This window comes from Meriones unguiculatus, chromosome 1 (genome assembly GCF_030254825.1).
Source record: "Meriones unguiculatus strain TT.TT164.6M chromosome 1, Bangor_MerUng_6.1, whole genome shotgun sequence".
Taxonomy (NCBI): Eukaryota; Metazoa; Chordata; class Mammalia; order Rodentia; family Muridae; genus Meriones; species Meriones unguiculatus.
Window position 1 is genome coordinate 148,390,424 of NC_083349.1, and position 16,481 is coordinate 148,406,904.

General features: G+C 39.5%; 1 protein-coding gene across 4 annotated transcripts in view; it reads right to left on the reverse strand.

Moving 5' to 3' along the window:
* Dync2h1 (dynein cytoplasmic 2 heavy chain 1) overlaps positions 1-5,505 on the reverse strand; it is a 202,259-nt gene extending 196,754 nt beyond the window's left edge. For 2 of the 4 annotated variants that reach the window (XM_021652837.2, XM_021652836.2), the window contains exons 1-4: positions 4,993-5,488; positions 3,484-3,654; positions 2,980-3,115; positions 724-842 (exon numbers count right to left, since the gene is read on the reverse strand). In XM_021652837.2, coding sequence (XP_021508512.1) covers positions 724-842; positions 2,980-3,115; positions 3,484-3,654; positions 4,993-5,187 — 621 coding nt within the window. In that variant the 5' untranslated portion in view covers positions 5,188-5,488. Of the gene's footprint in view, positions 1-723; positions 843-2,979; positions 3,116-3,483; positions 3,655-4,992 lie in introns of all 4 variants that reach the window. The other 2 variants (XM_060369054.1, XM_060369056.1) reach the window with 1 other exon arrangement.
* Between the last annotated feature and the right edge of the window lie 10,976 nt (positions 5,506-16,481).

Consider the following 16,481-nt stretch of genomic DNA (forward strand, 5'->3'; position numbering starts at 1 on the left):
TACTTAAAATAATCACTTACTAAACTCTTAAGTACATACAGCAAGGGATAATCAGCCATAAAAGTAAGACTTCCTATTTTTAAATTACTTAGAATTACTAGTTAAGTCATTCTGTCAAAAGAACATATTATGTCTACATAAATAAATCTGTTGGTATACTGGGTTTGTATGTGTAATAAATGCATGTATTATGCATGTATGATTGCATATGTGTGGAAGTGAGCATTTGTTTGTAGATGTAAATATGGAGACTGAAGGTCAACTGTGTGTATATTCTTCTTGCTCGCTCCACCTTTTCCCTTTGAGACTGGGTCTCTCAAAGAGCCTAGCCTGAAGCTCTGCATTTAGACTAGCTAGCTGGCAGCAATCGCAGCACTGGCCTATAGAGGCAGGCGTGGATCTGAACTCACAGCCTCACACTTGTACAACAAGCGCTTCACCCAGGAGCCACCCGCCAGGCCCTGAATTTTGTTTATCTCTCAGGACTTTGGAAAACCACATTTGCTTTTGAGGAAAATTACTTCCAATAGATTAGAATGTAATGATTTTATTTTTATATTTTACATATTTTAAACATATAGTATAAGTAAATTCTAGGGTTTGTAAATTATGTATCTTGCTTGCAACTGAAAAGTAGATTTTAAGAGAAAAATACACTGATAATTGAATCCTAAGGTCCAATTACAAAAAGCCTAATATACAAAACTATGTTTAAATACATACCCTTGCAATTGTTTCAAAAAGTTCCTTAAAATAACTGGCTCTTTCTTTACTAATCTGTTTATTTCCTCGATGAGCTTGTTCTATCCAAAACTGGAACTCATCACTTGGTGTGAGAATACCTAAGAAAAGTTAAGAGAAAAAAAAAATTAGCTACTAACAGAAAGAGAAAAGGAGTAACGTTACTTGGTTCTTCTGCTGGTTCAGGTTTGGTCCAGAAAAATTACCTTATAACCCCTACCAACAGTAAATTCTCACTTGAGTCTGTTAGAAACACTAACTGCCCCTAACTTTACAGTTCAGGTCCTGTTTGTGAGTCTGATGTTGGGTAATTCCTACCTGCTTTGTAAGCCATTTCTAACAAGACTGTCATTCAGCATCTTAAGTCTGTGACTTTGGTCCAACACAATAATCCCTAAATCTAGCCCTGATACCATCCATGCTTGTAAATCCCACCCCCCCAAAAAAAAATTATGATCAATGAGTGTTTTCAACTTAATTTGAAAGTATAAGCAAAAGTTTTATTTTTAAATTCTCTTTTAAATATCCTAATGAACTAGATAACTTCTGTGTGCTTTATCACATGTTAAGTACTATTCTTTAGGGTTATGTTTTAAAGAGCATCTGTTTGATTATTTGAGCAAAAAATAATTTGTGCTTCCAATATTTTTAAATATTATTTGTAGTTTATACAATCCATTTTGTTCATAAGTAGAAATTTATCTATTCCCATAATAAAATTATAAATAGGATTTGATAAAATACATTATATAATAAAAGTTGGTGGTCTTATTATCTTCACAAGGTATAGAACCAGTCATTCTTCATTGTTCCCACATTCTGTAGTAAGGCAGTAAAAGATCTGAAACATCAGATACACATGCTTCTAGGTGAAGTCAAAGCCATGCTTTACCCACTGGTTTCCTTTCTTGTGTTATAAACAATGCCCCTTCTGTGGTCTGCTTGGTGTCACAGAGTTTCCATATTTAAGCTTCAAATTGGTCAAAAATGCTAGCACAAGACAGTGCTGAGAGAAAGTATTGGTCAGGCATGTCACATTCAAGGTATGTGTTACAGGATATAACCACTGATTATAATGACTCTATTTTCAATTTCTATAAACTACCCAGTGCTGAAAAGAACATTTTCTTCTCCAAATCCATAAAATCTACTCAGTTTTTTAAAACTCTTATATTCACAGAAGCTCCAAAAACACAGAAAGAAATCTGGGAAGAAATATAGTTATTTGCTAATGTATTAATGGAATGACCACTTTATACTGTGAGTTTGCTACTGATGGTGGCCTAGTCAGGATGGCTACTGCTGTAATTAAACACCATGACCAAAGCAACTCAGGATGAAAGGGTTTCTCTTTTTTTCTCATTATTTTTTTTATTATTAATTACAATTTTTCACTTTGTATTGTGGCTGAGGCCCCCTCCCTCATCTCCTCACAGTCACCCCCTCCTACCCCTATGTCCCTCCCCTAGTCCACTGATAGGGGAGGACCTCCTCTCCTTCCATCTGACCCTAGCCTATCAGGATTGGCTGCATTGTCTTTCCTCTGTGTCCTGGCAAGGCTGCACCCGTCCCCAGAGGGAGGGGAAATGGTTTCTTTGGCTCATGTGTCCATATCACTTCTTCATATCACTTGTTCATCATGGAAGAAATCAGGATAGGAAATGAAACAGGGCAGGAGCTGACACAGAGGTCATGGAGGAGGGCTGCTTACTGGCTTAATCCCCATGGCCTGTTCAACCGGCTTTTTCATAGAACCCAAGACCATCATCCCAGGGGTGGCACCATCCACAAATGGGCCAGGCCCTCTCCCATCAACCACTAATTAAAATGCTCTATAGGCTTACCTACAGCCTGATCTTACTGAGGCATTTTCTCAATTGAGGTTCCCTCCTCTCAGATGACTATAGATTGTGTCAAATTTACATAAAACTAGCCAGCACTAACGATTATATTATAAGCTTATTTTTGAAGACCAGAAAGACGGCTCAGTGGTAAAAGGTGCTTGCCACTAATCTTGTCAACCTGAGTTCAGGTTGATCCCAGGACTCAATAAACTGGCAAGAGAGACCTGACTCTCACAAGCTGTCCTTTGACCACTGCAAGTGTGCTATGCCACACAAATATTCAAACACACAAGTATTTACCCTCGTTCTCTTTCTAAGTAAAATGCAAAATAATAAGAGCAGTAGTAGTAATAAAGTACATTATGGAAATAAAACATTATATATTGTTATATACCTCTTGTATCATCTTCCTTAAGTTTCAGCTTGGGTAAGTTAGTATCCGATCTTCGCAGAACAACACCCAAACCAGCTTCTAGTTCACTCAAAAGATTCTGAAGTTTAGGATCAAAGTTTCTGCTCCATTCCTGGTCCTAAATAAAAAACAGACAAGAGAAACACATCATCAGTAAAGCTTACTTAAAAAAAAAAAAATCTACAAACGAAGTCCACAAGTCTCTGCTCCCTTGAAAGCCTGCTTCAACTTCCACTTCAACAAATAAAAATTTCCAAAAATCCCTTCAGTACACTACAGCTATGTAAAAGATGATGTGAGTTTCATTTCATAGCTTTATTCATTATTCCTCTTCAAAGCTTAAAGTAACATTAGAAGTTTGACACTAAAAATATTTTCAATAAATAAACTAAAACACATTAAACAGTAAATGAAATAATATGTATTTCCTTTTCCTGACTGACCAAAGTACCCACCTAAAAATCAATCCACAAGTAGTGCACTCACCTTTAGCAACACGGGCGCAAACACCTGGCGTACTGCTTGGTAAAGGGAATTGATAGGTGATTCCAGCATAGATGAGACAAGAATGTTGTTATGTAGATTGTCATCTGTAATTACTTCAGGTCGGAGCTTGAAAAACACGAGCACTTTGTCTTTTGTGTCATCAAAATCAATCTAAAGTGATAAACAAATGATCTGAAGTCGTCTTCACAAAACTTAGTATTTGAAAGAAATGTTGCACTAACATGTTTTATCACTAGAATTATACCTGCTGGAAAAAAATAGCTAAAAATAACATTCAAACTAATTGTTTCTGCTTCTTAATGATAGCCGGGTTTTATATGAATTTCCACTTACATGTGATTATCATAAAGCTACCCTAGTAAGTTTTATGGGCATAAAACCCTATTTATTGATGACACCCACAGCTAACTTTTCAGCTGAGTCAGATTCAGTAATTCAGTAATCAAGGCTGAATTCCTCTCGTACACAATGGTGGGTACTCTGCTACTGCCCCCAGGTTTTAGCAAAACTATCAGCTGTCACCTATGGAAAGTTTACATTACATTTAAACTGCCAAAAAGACCGTGTCTATCTCCTAAAACTGTCTTTACCATAGCCAAAATTGTTGTTTGTACAGAGTTTGAACATCCACTTTGAATTAAATGATCATACAACGTGATTATTTAAAATGGTACACAATCTGGATTTGCTGTGCATGCCTGTTATCTTAGCACTGAGGAGGAAGCTGAGACAAAAGGATGACATGGTCAAGAACAATCCGGACTAGAAAGCTAGGTTGTCTCAAAATTAAATGAGTAAATCAAAAACCAAAAAGTGAAATACACTACTTAACTGTAAAATACTGAATCAGTGCTAAAGATGTCAATTTACAGTAATCAATTTATTAGCCAAAAAGTATACTGCTCAAAAATTTTCTCTTTCCTTTTTCCAGAAAGCCAATGAAGTAAAGATTTATAAACCTTACTCTCCTTATAGACATTTTGTGTCACTTTTATCCTAATTGTTACAATAATTTGTCACCAGGAAGAAGCAGACACTTTACTGTCAAACTGTCATATTTTATGAGGATAAAAATTATCTGAAATTCAAGGGTCAATATTTATCAGCTTTGAAAATACAACCATGTGTGGTTACGTAGCTTAGCTGCGTTCACAATAAATTGGCCAAGCTGCAGTTCAAAGGAAGGAGAGAATAAAGATGTCTTAAACAGTTATGCAGTCAAATCGCTCAAGGCTCAGATTGCAGGCCAGCCTGGAATTGCCAGACTGTCTCAAAAGAAAGAGCAAAGGTGCTTATTGTTCTGTGTAGAAAGGGAAACTCCTACTATCTGGTGGGCACTCCACCGCCAAGGTGGGCACAGCTTGAGCCCCAGGGATCCTGGGCAAGGCTGAGCCTGTCTTAGGCCTAGCATCATGACCTGGGACCTGAAGGAGGAGAGGCGAGGTCGGACTGGGCACCTGGGCAGGAGAGGCCAGGTCACTGCCTTACCGTGTTGGAGAAGGCCAGCCCAGCTTCGGACCGCTGCACCCGAAGCAGCATCTGGTTCCCGTCGTCCAAGAAGTTGTTCACCTCCAGGCAGTTGCTCAGCGGAGGCTGGTCCCAGACCTCCGGCCTCAGCCCGAAGTAATTCTGGGTGGTCGTGAAAATAAAGAGTTTGCGAACGTCCCCGGGACCTCCCGCCATAGCCGCGGAGTCCGAGAGCGACCGGGAGCGGCTCAGCGGCCTCACCGCTGCACTCCGAGTTTGCCAGCGGCCGTCGCTATGGCGACCGCTCCACGCTGGTGCACCGCGGAGCGGAAGTGGGACCTCTGGCACGCGCCAGCAAGGCTGAGGAACCCGGCGCTCATCGATTGGCTAAGCCAAGAGCTCCTTCTATCCTTTCTTCCTCCATCTTTCCTTCAGATGCTGCTCCCTAGTGTTTCCCCTGCGCGTGCGAACCACACTCAAGTATCAGGGTCGACATCTGTGTAATGTGAACTTAGTAGTTCACAACTAAGTTTGCAGTGAGGCTGTAAAAGAGATGATGATGATTTTAAAATCAGCATTTATTCAGGCATGATGGTTCACGATTGTAGTCAGAGCATCTATGATGCCGAAACAGAAGAATCCTGGGAGTTGGAGGGTAGTCTTGGCTACATAAGGCTATGTAACCCTACATAACCATAACTTTAAAAAAAAAAAAACAAAAAAACAAATCGGTTAAGGTAAATCAGTAATTAAGAGCTCCTGTTGCTCTTTGCAGAAGACAGGGATTCAGTTCTTAGCATACACATGGTGTCTAAAAGAATTCCTAACCCCAGCTCGGGGGCAGGGTGTCAAAGGGAGGTCGCTCTCTTGTGAAGTCTGCCCATACATACAAGCAGGCAAACATCTTGTTAGAAAGTTTTGTATTCCTTTACTCTTTCAAACTATCAGCTTCTTCCTGGGTGGCTTAATTTCCCACTGTCGGTTTTGTCTTTGTTTTGTTGTTTGTTTGTTTGTTTGTTTTCTTTAACCTTAGTACTTTTAGGAAAACCTTAAAAGTTATTATGTTACCATTTATCAGGTGTTTCCAGGTTCTTGGTCTTTTATCCAAAGAAGTTAAAACAAGGAGTCCCAAAGATTCACAACAGCAGCAAAGTAACAGACTGGTAACACTGTTAAGACAGACGCTGGGCCACAGTCTGAGGAGACTCACAGATTTTTGTTTAGGGCTTCCTTCGATGGGGATCAAAAGAAGGAATTTGTTTACTAAGGTAAGTGGTTTGTCTTTTGTTTTCTATTTTGATAGGTGTATTTAGTCATAAAGTTATTTTCCACAGCATGTCCCTTCCCACAATTCATCTGATCTTTAATCCCATGCACGCCTAACTGCAGAGGCATAGGCATGTAAATGGTGAACTCTTCCTAAACATTAACTGGAGGACATACTGTTGCCTTACTACACACGTACCAAAACCAGGTCAGGTCTAGATGGGCCCTCTACTCTTTGTATCTGGATATATTGGGAATCTATTAGAATAGAAACTGCTTGTTTGATTTTTAGAAGAGGAGAAACATACCTTTATCCAGAGAGGGGTGCAGTTGTAACGAGATGCAGATGCCAAGTAGGTCTGAGGTTGCTAGATGCATTGTGTAGATTGGGGTGTGCACGTGGACAGCACATGCAGGTAAGGGAGATGGGCTGTACGTTCACTGTTGGGGGGAATAGAGGAAGGTTTGTAATGCAAACCAAGTAGAGTTCAGGGATGCTAAACTAGTCACTGTGCTTGCCTGCCTCAATTACCCTACCACAGAAATTGTTTGTTTGTTTTGTTTTTGTCTGCCTCAATTACCCTACCACGGCAATATTTTTCCTACCTCAATTACCCTATCACAGCAACATATTTTCATGATTTATTTTTATTTCATTTGCATTGGTGTTTTGCCTGCATGTATGATCATGTAAGGGTGTCAGATCCCCTGAAACTTTAGTTACAGTTGTGAGTTTGGGTCCTCTGGATGAGCAGCCAGTGTTCTTAACTGCTGAGCCATTTCTCCAGTCCCTGAAAATTTCTAAACAGGCAAAATACACAATATGATGGGTTTGTTTAACAATAAGTACAGACACTGAGAAATCACATAAGGAGAGGCTTCGTCATTTGCCTCATTGTAGACTACTAAACTGGTCGGTACTCCAAAGATCTACTAAAGACTCAATTCAGTAAGTCTCTTGCAAAAATGGTTACTACATGCTGAATCAGGAAGAAAGAACACAGTTCCTGCCCTTAAAATTTTGGTTTAGCTTTTCATCTGTCCACAATGATTTAAGCTGCCATTCTAAGGTACAGAAAAAAAATTGATTGTTTTGTTGTTGCTGTTTGTTTGTTTTTAAGGGAGGTGGTGTTTTGTTTTTGTTTGTTTTACTTTTCACTTGATAACTCTCCTAAACTATGGTCATTTAGAATTAGAACAAAATAGCCCTTCAGTCTGCTAAGAGCCTTAAAATCTGAGAGTGGGAAAAGGGAAACTTGAACTGTTCTCAATTACAAAGGTAAATAAATGAAAATTCTCACAAATTGTCCAAGAAGTGTGAGATGGGTTCTGGACATTGAACAGGCAGGGCACTGGGTAAAGGGCAATCCAAACAGGACTTGATGTAACTGAGTAGGGTTTGTGAAAGCAAAGTACACAGTCATCAGGAAAATCTCATTATCCTTAAAGTACTAGCCCTAGTTGAGTCAGTTTAGTGGAAAGCTGTGATAAACTCTCCTTTTATGCCAATGTGGTGCATAAAAAGCTGACACACGCAGGAACATAGTCAAGAGAGCAGGTAAGATCATGAGAATGCAATGCACGAATTTCTGTAAGTCCTGAATAGACTGTGAATTTCTGTGTGCAAAGTTGGTATTTCATGGAACAGGAAACCATCCATACTAAGAGTTTTGCCTACCAAACCCTTTTACAGCTGCAGTGCAAATACCAAGCAGAGTAAAACGGGCACAGGTTGCATTACTGTGAAAAGCGTTCTGACTTGAGATGTTAGGAATATAGCTCAACTGGGAGAGTATTTACTTGCCTGCACTCACAAAACCTTAGGTTCAGTCCTCAGAACCACAAAGTTGGTCAGGACTTGGGAGATGGAGGCAAGAGGACCAGAAAGTCAAGGCTCGCCTTGGCTACACGCTAAGTTCAAAGCTGGTTGGGGCACAACGAAGCTTTGTCTCCACAGACAAAAGTTCTCAGAACTAGACAGGTTTCTTGAAAATGTCTCCATTCTCTTCAGGAATCCACTGTTCTATATGACCTCTGAGAGTCTCACATGTAGTCTGTGAAAAAGACTAGAGGAAAAAGATGTTTTTCTGTTTTACTCACCTTTCATAAATATTGACCAATTTGTGTTAATTTATGTTAGTGTTATTTCCCCAGTTATTAATAAAACAATAATTTTATGCAATTTAAGGAAATACGATCAGTTACCTTAGGTGGACCTTGGAATGCTCATAAAACATTATATCTAAGGATTCTGTGAAGTCCAGAAGCTGTCACATTAGAATGAGAAGGCTAAAAAGACATCATGAAGATGGGTGGGGTGGTGTGTTGATTACTTTTCAATTGTTGTGATTAAAAACAAATCCATAACCAAGGTAATTTATAGAAGAAGGAGTTTATTTGGCCTTATGGTTCAGAGGATTAGAGTCCATAATGGTGAAGTGAGGGCATAACAGCAGAAGTGGGAAGCTAACAACTCACCGCATGAACTCCTAGCAAGAAGCAGAGAGACCAAACTAGAAATGTCAGGATCTTTTCAACTTCCAAAGCCCACCTGTAATAGGACACACTTCCTTCAAAAGGCCATACCTCCTGTGCCTTCCAAACACGGACACTATAAGAGACCAAGTATTCAAGCACCTGAGCCTACGGGGTCATTCTTCTTCAAACCATCACAGAGGGTGTCATCAGACATATTGAGGACTCAGAATAAAAACACATGGAGGCAGGAAGAGATGGCATACACCTGTAAGCACAACCCTTAAAAAGCTAAGGCAGGGGGACTTCCATTGGAGGTCACCTAAGCTTTATAGTGAGACTTTGGCTCACAAAACCCAACCAAAACAACAACAGCTGAATTTTTTTTTTTAAGACTGTAGCCTTGACTGTCCCAGAACTCACTCTGTAGACCAGGCTGGCCTCAAACTCAGGCAGATCCACCTGCCTCTGCCTCCCAAGTGCTGGGATTAAAGGTGTGCACCACCAACAGGTGTCCCAACCCAAACAAAACCTGGAAATGAAGGATAAATATGCATTCCTAGGTCTGAAGCACACCTTCCTCCTGCTTTTCAGGCAGAGCTCTGTAAGTTCTTGAGCCTCTGAATTCACAGTCTTAACCAACACCTCCCTAAATTCTCAAACTGGGGCCTTAATTTTCAAATTAAACTATTGATTCCTTTCTTCTCAATAGTTCAAACTCAGGCTGGATTCCACCATCAGCTTTCCTAGTTCATCAGCTGGTAAATGACACATGGGACTACTTTCCCTCCATCATGTGAGACAATTCTCATCCTTAAATTGCATATGGATCTACATATATCCCATTATCTGGAAGCCTTACTGCTTCTCAGCTTCCACATCAAGGCAATATTCACCTATTACTGTTCTTAGACAATGACAGCTACACATGAAGAGCCACTTACATGCTAGCCCTTAAAATTAGAGAAGCAGAAACTCACTCCACAACATGGATTTTACAAATATCATTCAGAAGAATAATGACATAGTCTGTGGTCTGAATGTCTGTGTGATCTCAAAGCCATACATTTCAATTCAAGCCTAAGTGTCATCATACCCAGAAACAAGACTTTGAGAAGTGACTGGGCTCTGAGGACAAGGTTCAAGTCCTTAGAAAAAAGGCCTAAGAGAGTTTATTTGCCCGTCCCTTCATATATCAGTATCTTTGAGGAATAGTCCTTTCCTAGACACCAGATGCACTGGCTCCTTAATAATTGATTTCTTAGCCTCATAAATGTGAACAGCACATTTTGTTGTTTATAAATTACATAGTTTAAAGTATTTTTCTTGCAAAGCAGATGATGGATAATGCTCTATGAAAAGTGATATTCTCTTCAAACACTTAAATATAGTTACTGCTACATAGTTTAGGTCCTACTGCAGAATAAAAGGAACTCTGCATCTTGTCACTGTCCTGAGTCAGTGAATTTAGTGTCCTTAATTTTGGCTCTAGTATGAAGCCAGTTCTTCCTGTAATCAGTTGCAGTAAAACATAGGACATGAGGAAAGAGATTTTTTAACAAGTATGTTGGGTGTTTATTGGTTTGCAGCAGATTTGACTCTTCCATGAGCTAACAAATATCATTTATTCAAATGCTGGTGAATATTTGTGTTTTATAAACTGAGTAACAAAATTAATTTTACATAAATTCAATGGCAAGTATTGCAAGAGGTATAGCAGAGATTATTCTAAACCTCTTCTAAAATTAATAAAACAATAGTCTTGAGAGAAATAAAATAAACAGCAACTAAATGTTTAGCTTTCTGGTATTGTGTTCTTCGTTTTAAACAAAAAATTCTGCCTCTTGGGTGGCCTCGCCAGAGCAGTGCTAGAGAACCCTGGTGGTGCATATAAGGGAGAACAATTGTGCTGACCAATTTGTCTGCTACCCAGGCTCAGATCTAGTGCTCTGAATTGGCCCACCCCAAAATCTGTATCCCCTGCGAATGGTTGGGCCGCAAGAAGGGGCTGGTCCTGCTGATTCAGGACTCCACAATCTCCATGACACAGGGCAGCAATATGAATAATGTCACGGAAGCCAGAGATCTCAGGCCGGACTGATGAGTCACTGCAGTGAACATTTCCAAGTGAAGATACCACGCGACACACTGGGATACATGCTGTGGAACTCACAAGGGAAAAAAAAAATCTGCTTCTTAACCTTTGTTATAATTAGGTTTTGTAAAAATTCACTTGAATACTCACCTTTTGTGTGAGAGGGAGCAAGTCTTGCTATGTAGTCCAGACTGGCCTTCAAGGCCACAGTGGTCCTCCTTCTTGATCTTGGGACTAGAGGTTTATGAAAATATGCTCAGTTTTGTTGTTGTTGTTGTTGTTGTTGTGTTTGTTGTTTCACAACATACCACACTGTTATTGAGCTGGGGAGGTGGCTTGCTACAGAAATCTCAGCACTTAGGAAGCTTACGTAGGAGGACCACTGAGTTTGAGGCTAGCTTAGGGTATACATTAAATTCCAGGGTGACTTGGATACAGACTGAAACCTTGTTCTTAAAACCAAAAATGAGAAATAACATAACAAAAAAGAAGCTACTGACTCTGCCACCCTACAGGTCTACATATTTCTTACCCATATTTATTGATCAAGCATGTCACATGGTCATGTTTACCTGCAAATGGGCAGGTAATCACACTGTTTATAAAATGAGGAGAAGCTATAGTGCACGTGAGACGACCTAATAACTACTACACCTTTTGATGGTTTTCAGATCAAAGAAAAAAGGCCAGGATGGAGTAAGCAAATGAAGCCCTCTGCTCTTCTTTTGCCACAGGAAGCGCTAATGTTCCAAATATTAGCTGCTCTGAAAGCAAAGAGCAGGGCTCCCACAAGATCTCTGAAAGCCACTGGGAACAAGAAAAAAAATTTTCTTAAACTACTCAACTTTTAGCTGCTTTGTTGCTCTGGTATCCAACTGCTGCCACTTAGGTTCAACCTGAATGACGACCCAGCACAATGTCTTGTGCCTAAAGCCACTTCACTAACTCATGTGAGTTTTCAGGTTCTGATGACTTGGGTGTAAAGTTCCACAGTGCTGGCTTAAGGAATTCTTGTACATACAGCAACTTACTACACAACTCCTTTCCAGATAAAGGCTTGCTTTTCTAAAATTTCTTTTAATTACTTATTATTTATACAATGTTCTGCCTGTATGTGTGCCTGCATACCAGAAGAACCCCAGATTTCACTACAGATAGCTATGAGCCACCACGTGGTTGCTGGGAATTGAACTTAGGGCCTTTGGAAGAACAGCCAGTGCTTTTACCCTCTGAGCCATCTCTCCAGCCCAATACTTGCTTTTTGTGTTTTTGGGGGGTAATAAAGTATGCTGGCAAAAATACTGTGCTGGGCTAGTAAGATATCTTCGTGTATAAAAGTGCTTCTTCTGAGCAAACAGATGAACCAAGTTTATTTCCTACGACTCATAGTGGAAGGGGAGAATGGACCCCTAAAAGTTGTTTGGTTTCAACACACACACACACAACAACATGTATTGTGTTAAGGTGTAAGAATTTTAGTAGAAATTTTCAAAACATAGTAAGTTATTTTCCCTCTATGCTGTTGCCAAATATACTTTGAGAGGCCTTAATGCATACTTACTGTGTGCAAGATCTAGCTTTTTACTTAAATAAAAAAAAAAATCTTGCCTTAACTTAATGCCACTGTTAAAATACCTACTCATTGATGCAAAGCACTAAAGCTTCATTGCACTATAGCAAATATTAATAAAAATATTTCCAAAGTGGTTGAGTCTTTATTTCTAGTTCTATTTTGATTTATACATAATCTTCATTGAATAACATGCAATTAAATTAGAGAATTCTGATTTATAGCCTAGCATCGTTTTTGGGAAAATTATGTGATAAAATAATTGTCTGACATCACACCCTATGGCTACGAAAATAGAACATCAAAATACTGCCTGTGTCAACTTCTTCATTCAAGTAGCTAAGAATAAATTTAAAAGAAAAGAGGCTATGTTTCCATGTTCTCTTTTCAGGCATAAGCTTGGCATCTTTTATACTGAAATGCCTAACCAAATTAGAAATTTGAGATTTTACAACATTAGGAAATATGTTCACTGAATCTACTGCAATGCATTAGTGTTTTTGTCAGCCATCTGGCACTGTTCATCTTGGTTTCATGTTGAATGAACTCTAATTTTCTAATCTAGAATCTAATCTCAAATCTAGAATTTCAGCTGCTCTAATCTTTATAAAAATATACAATTCTTAACACCCTTTCTTCTTGTACTTCACTGTTTTCCTGCCACCAAGACTGCCAACCTGAGTTTAATTCCCAGAACCCATTCAGTAGGAAAGTTAGAAAGAGCCAACTTCCCCAGGCTGGCCTCTGCTCTCCACACACATACCACGGAACACAAATAATAAATACATAAGGTTTAAAATGAAATAAAAAACTTACGTTTTTAGGGAAACTGCAATGATTAAAATTGTAATTCCCAAACCATTTATTTGATTAATATATTACATTAGTATAGTCGAATGTTGGAACTAGTGAACCAACATGGATATGGTAGTAATAGTGTTAGTGGTAGTAGTAAAACAGACTCCAGTTTTGTTTTGATTTGATTTTTGAGACAGTCTAATGTGTGATTTTTCCTTGGGAGATATAAACAAAAGTCTACTCATCCCAGTAAGGAACTGATTAATAGACCAAAGAACCAATTCCATCCAAATCCATTTTGATGAGCCAATAAGGCAGGAGGGGTCGCTTACAGGAGCAAGGGTGACTCAAAGACGCGGAAAGCTGCATTCGTGGAGCTCCCAGAGCAGCGTGCACACAGACCCTGGGAGTCTTTTTGCCCGCTGCCTTGTTTCTCCTCAGCTTTCCTTCTCCCTCCTGGAGGAAGTAGCCTAGGCTGACATTAAACTTCAGTCTTCCTTCTTTGCTTCCTAAGAACTGGGATGACAGATGTGTACCACCGCAGCTGTTTTAGAATTGTTTGAAAGGATATGGTAAGGTTCTTTAACCTATAAACTTGAAACTATAACCAAATTTGGAAACTTCCATCTGGCACAAAGAGGTTTTAAGAAGAAACCAGTTAGTATGTAACTATTTCCACTGACTTGAAACACTTCCCCCTCCTGCCTCAGGAAATTTACTAGACTCACAAGCCGCTCTCAGGTTACATAGGGAGTCCAAGGCTTCTGGGGTGAGATGGCTCTTGAAGAGCTGCCTGCAAGGTAAGCAGGTAAGGGGCAGGGGCCTTTTCATCACCTATGTTCTGTTAGTGACGCCAAAAAATCCTTCAGCTCATTAGGGTAGACTTGGGTGGAACTGTGTCTTTGATGTCATTGGTGCCCCATTTGGGGTCCAGAGATGTTTGCCTGTGTCTCCTAAGGAAGTCACACACCACTACTCATGCATGAGCTTCTCCGCACTGCCCCTTTAGAACTGTTCTATGAACACATTTTTCTCAGCACGCTGAATAAAATTAAGTAAAATACCATAGTTCAGTAGGCTGCATATAGCACTCCTCTTTGCCTGGGTATGTAATACATTTCTTCACTGCACCTGTCAGGTGATCTGAACAGAAATGATGTCATCAATTCAGGAAAGAACCTTTATCCACCAGCACAGGATTCACTGTTATACTCTCATACGTGTTGCTGTGATGATGACCATAAATGCTCCAGACACAGTCAGTCTGGGCCCCACAAGGAACCAGACTCAAGTCACTACAATGGATGTGGTCCAGCACACTGCTACAGGATGAGCAGAGCAAGTAGCATTTTACCCACTTTACATCTGCATTATTCTTCAACATTAGTTCTTGAGTTCTTTCCTGAAATTTCAAAAAGAAATTCTGACTTGACATCTCATTCTCTACTGTTCTCCTAGGGTTAATTTTCTCTGGGTTTTTGTGTATGGAAATATCTCACAAAATTTTGACTTTGTGTTTGAAAAAAAAAAAACCAGTAACTTTTGGAAAGGTTGGTGCCTGCAGTACTTGTTTTTGACAAGTAGGGAAAGTCCTATTTTTAAAGGTGTTAGGGAAAAAAATATACTATACCGAATATATAAATAAGCACATCTCTGCCACTATTTTTTGGCTACCTTAATTCAGATATAACTATCTTGAAAGTTCTTTTTCATTTCTTTATTCTACAATCCCTAAACCTTAGACTGTCAACTGAATGAAAGACCTATGTCTCAGCATTTCATGCTTTTCTGAACTGCATACACATTTTGTCACTGTACTAACAGATGGCTATAATGCATTTCTGAGATTTTCGTTTTGTTCTGTGTGTTTGTTCCAGTTTTTTGAGACAGGTTTCTCTTTGTAACAGACCTGGCTATCCTGGACTCATTTGCAGACCAGGCTGTGTTGTGCCCAATTCATGAGATCCCAAAAGACCACCAGGAGTCAAGTCCATTGCAAAACACACGAGAATCTTTATTCAAAGCTCAAGCTGGACTCTGACACCAAGGCATTGGTATCCAGCAGAGAGCCCTGAGCTCTGGATTGTGGGTGAATTATAGATCCTAGTCCCTCCCAGCATGCCCAAAGCAGGGGATTCTAGCCTGGCAAGCTTCTATATGTTAATAAAGAAAAGGGGAGGCTACATTTGAAAAACCGTTTGCTGTGGGAAAGAGCTAGGACCATGAACAGCTCTGGCTTTCTTTTTTTTCTATCTTGTGGGGGGATGGAAGAGATGGCTTGCCCTGGGTAGTCTATGCTATTTTTCAGGAGCAAAGCTATGAGTTGGAACGAGTTGGAGGCCATCCGGGCCAGTTTCCTGGCAACGATATCTCTAATGAGCAGCAAGGTCAGCTCTTCCTTGCAGTTAGCTGGATCTGCCTAGAAGCAGCAAGGTCAATTGGCCTGATGTTTTAAACTCTTTAACTCAGTACCCCAAAAACCTAGTTTTTAATTCTTTGGTCTCTCAGTTGGCCTCAAAGTCACAAAAATCTGCATTCCTCTGCCTCCCAAGTGCTAGGATCAAAGCTGTGCACTACCACATCCAGTTTTGATTATTTTTTTTAAACATGATGAACAATAGAAAAAAACGATTGGTAGTATTCTGTGGCTTTCCTAAAGTGGCTGAGTCTCTTTGGATCTAAACCAGAACAAGTGTCCTCTTTAATACTATTTCCTTTCCTTTCCTTCTTGATATAGTGAAAGAAAATTAGACCACATAACAAAGAACTGTAGCACTGTCACAGCTTCTCACTACACTTTTTGGTGAAAATCATGAGGTATCATGTGTTTGTGAGCAGAAGAAAAAAATTAAATCACATGACTAGGTGCTTCTGTGTACAGACAGAACATCCCTATCTGTAAGTAACTGGGATGAGAGCGACTTTGACAAAGGAAGCATAGTGTTGATAGTCGGTTCTAACCTGAGAAGGCAATGAAGAAGTAGATGGGTATAAATGCTACATGTATTTCTCCTTCCAGACTGTCAGCTCCATGAATGCAGAAACTTTGCCTGTTTTGTTTTGTCTAGGTAAGAGTCTCACTATGTGCGTGCTATCACACGTGCCTTTTTCTACCATTTATATTCTCAAATCTGGTTTAAATGGCAATCAAAAAGTTATTTAATAACAGACTGAATCAATGAATATAATACATAAAATACAACAACTTCATCTGTCTTTAAGTTTTATTCCCTTTCTTCTGTTTTCCTGGGGAAAAAAACTATGCAGCCTTTGAAGCAAATTTATTGAAGAAATAAACTTGGCTCT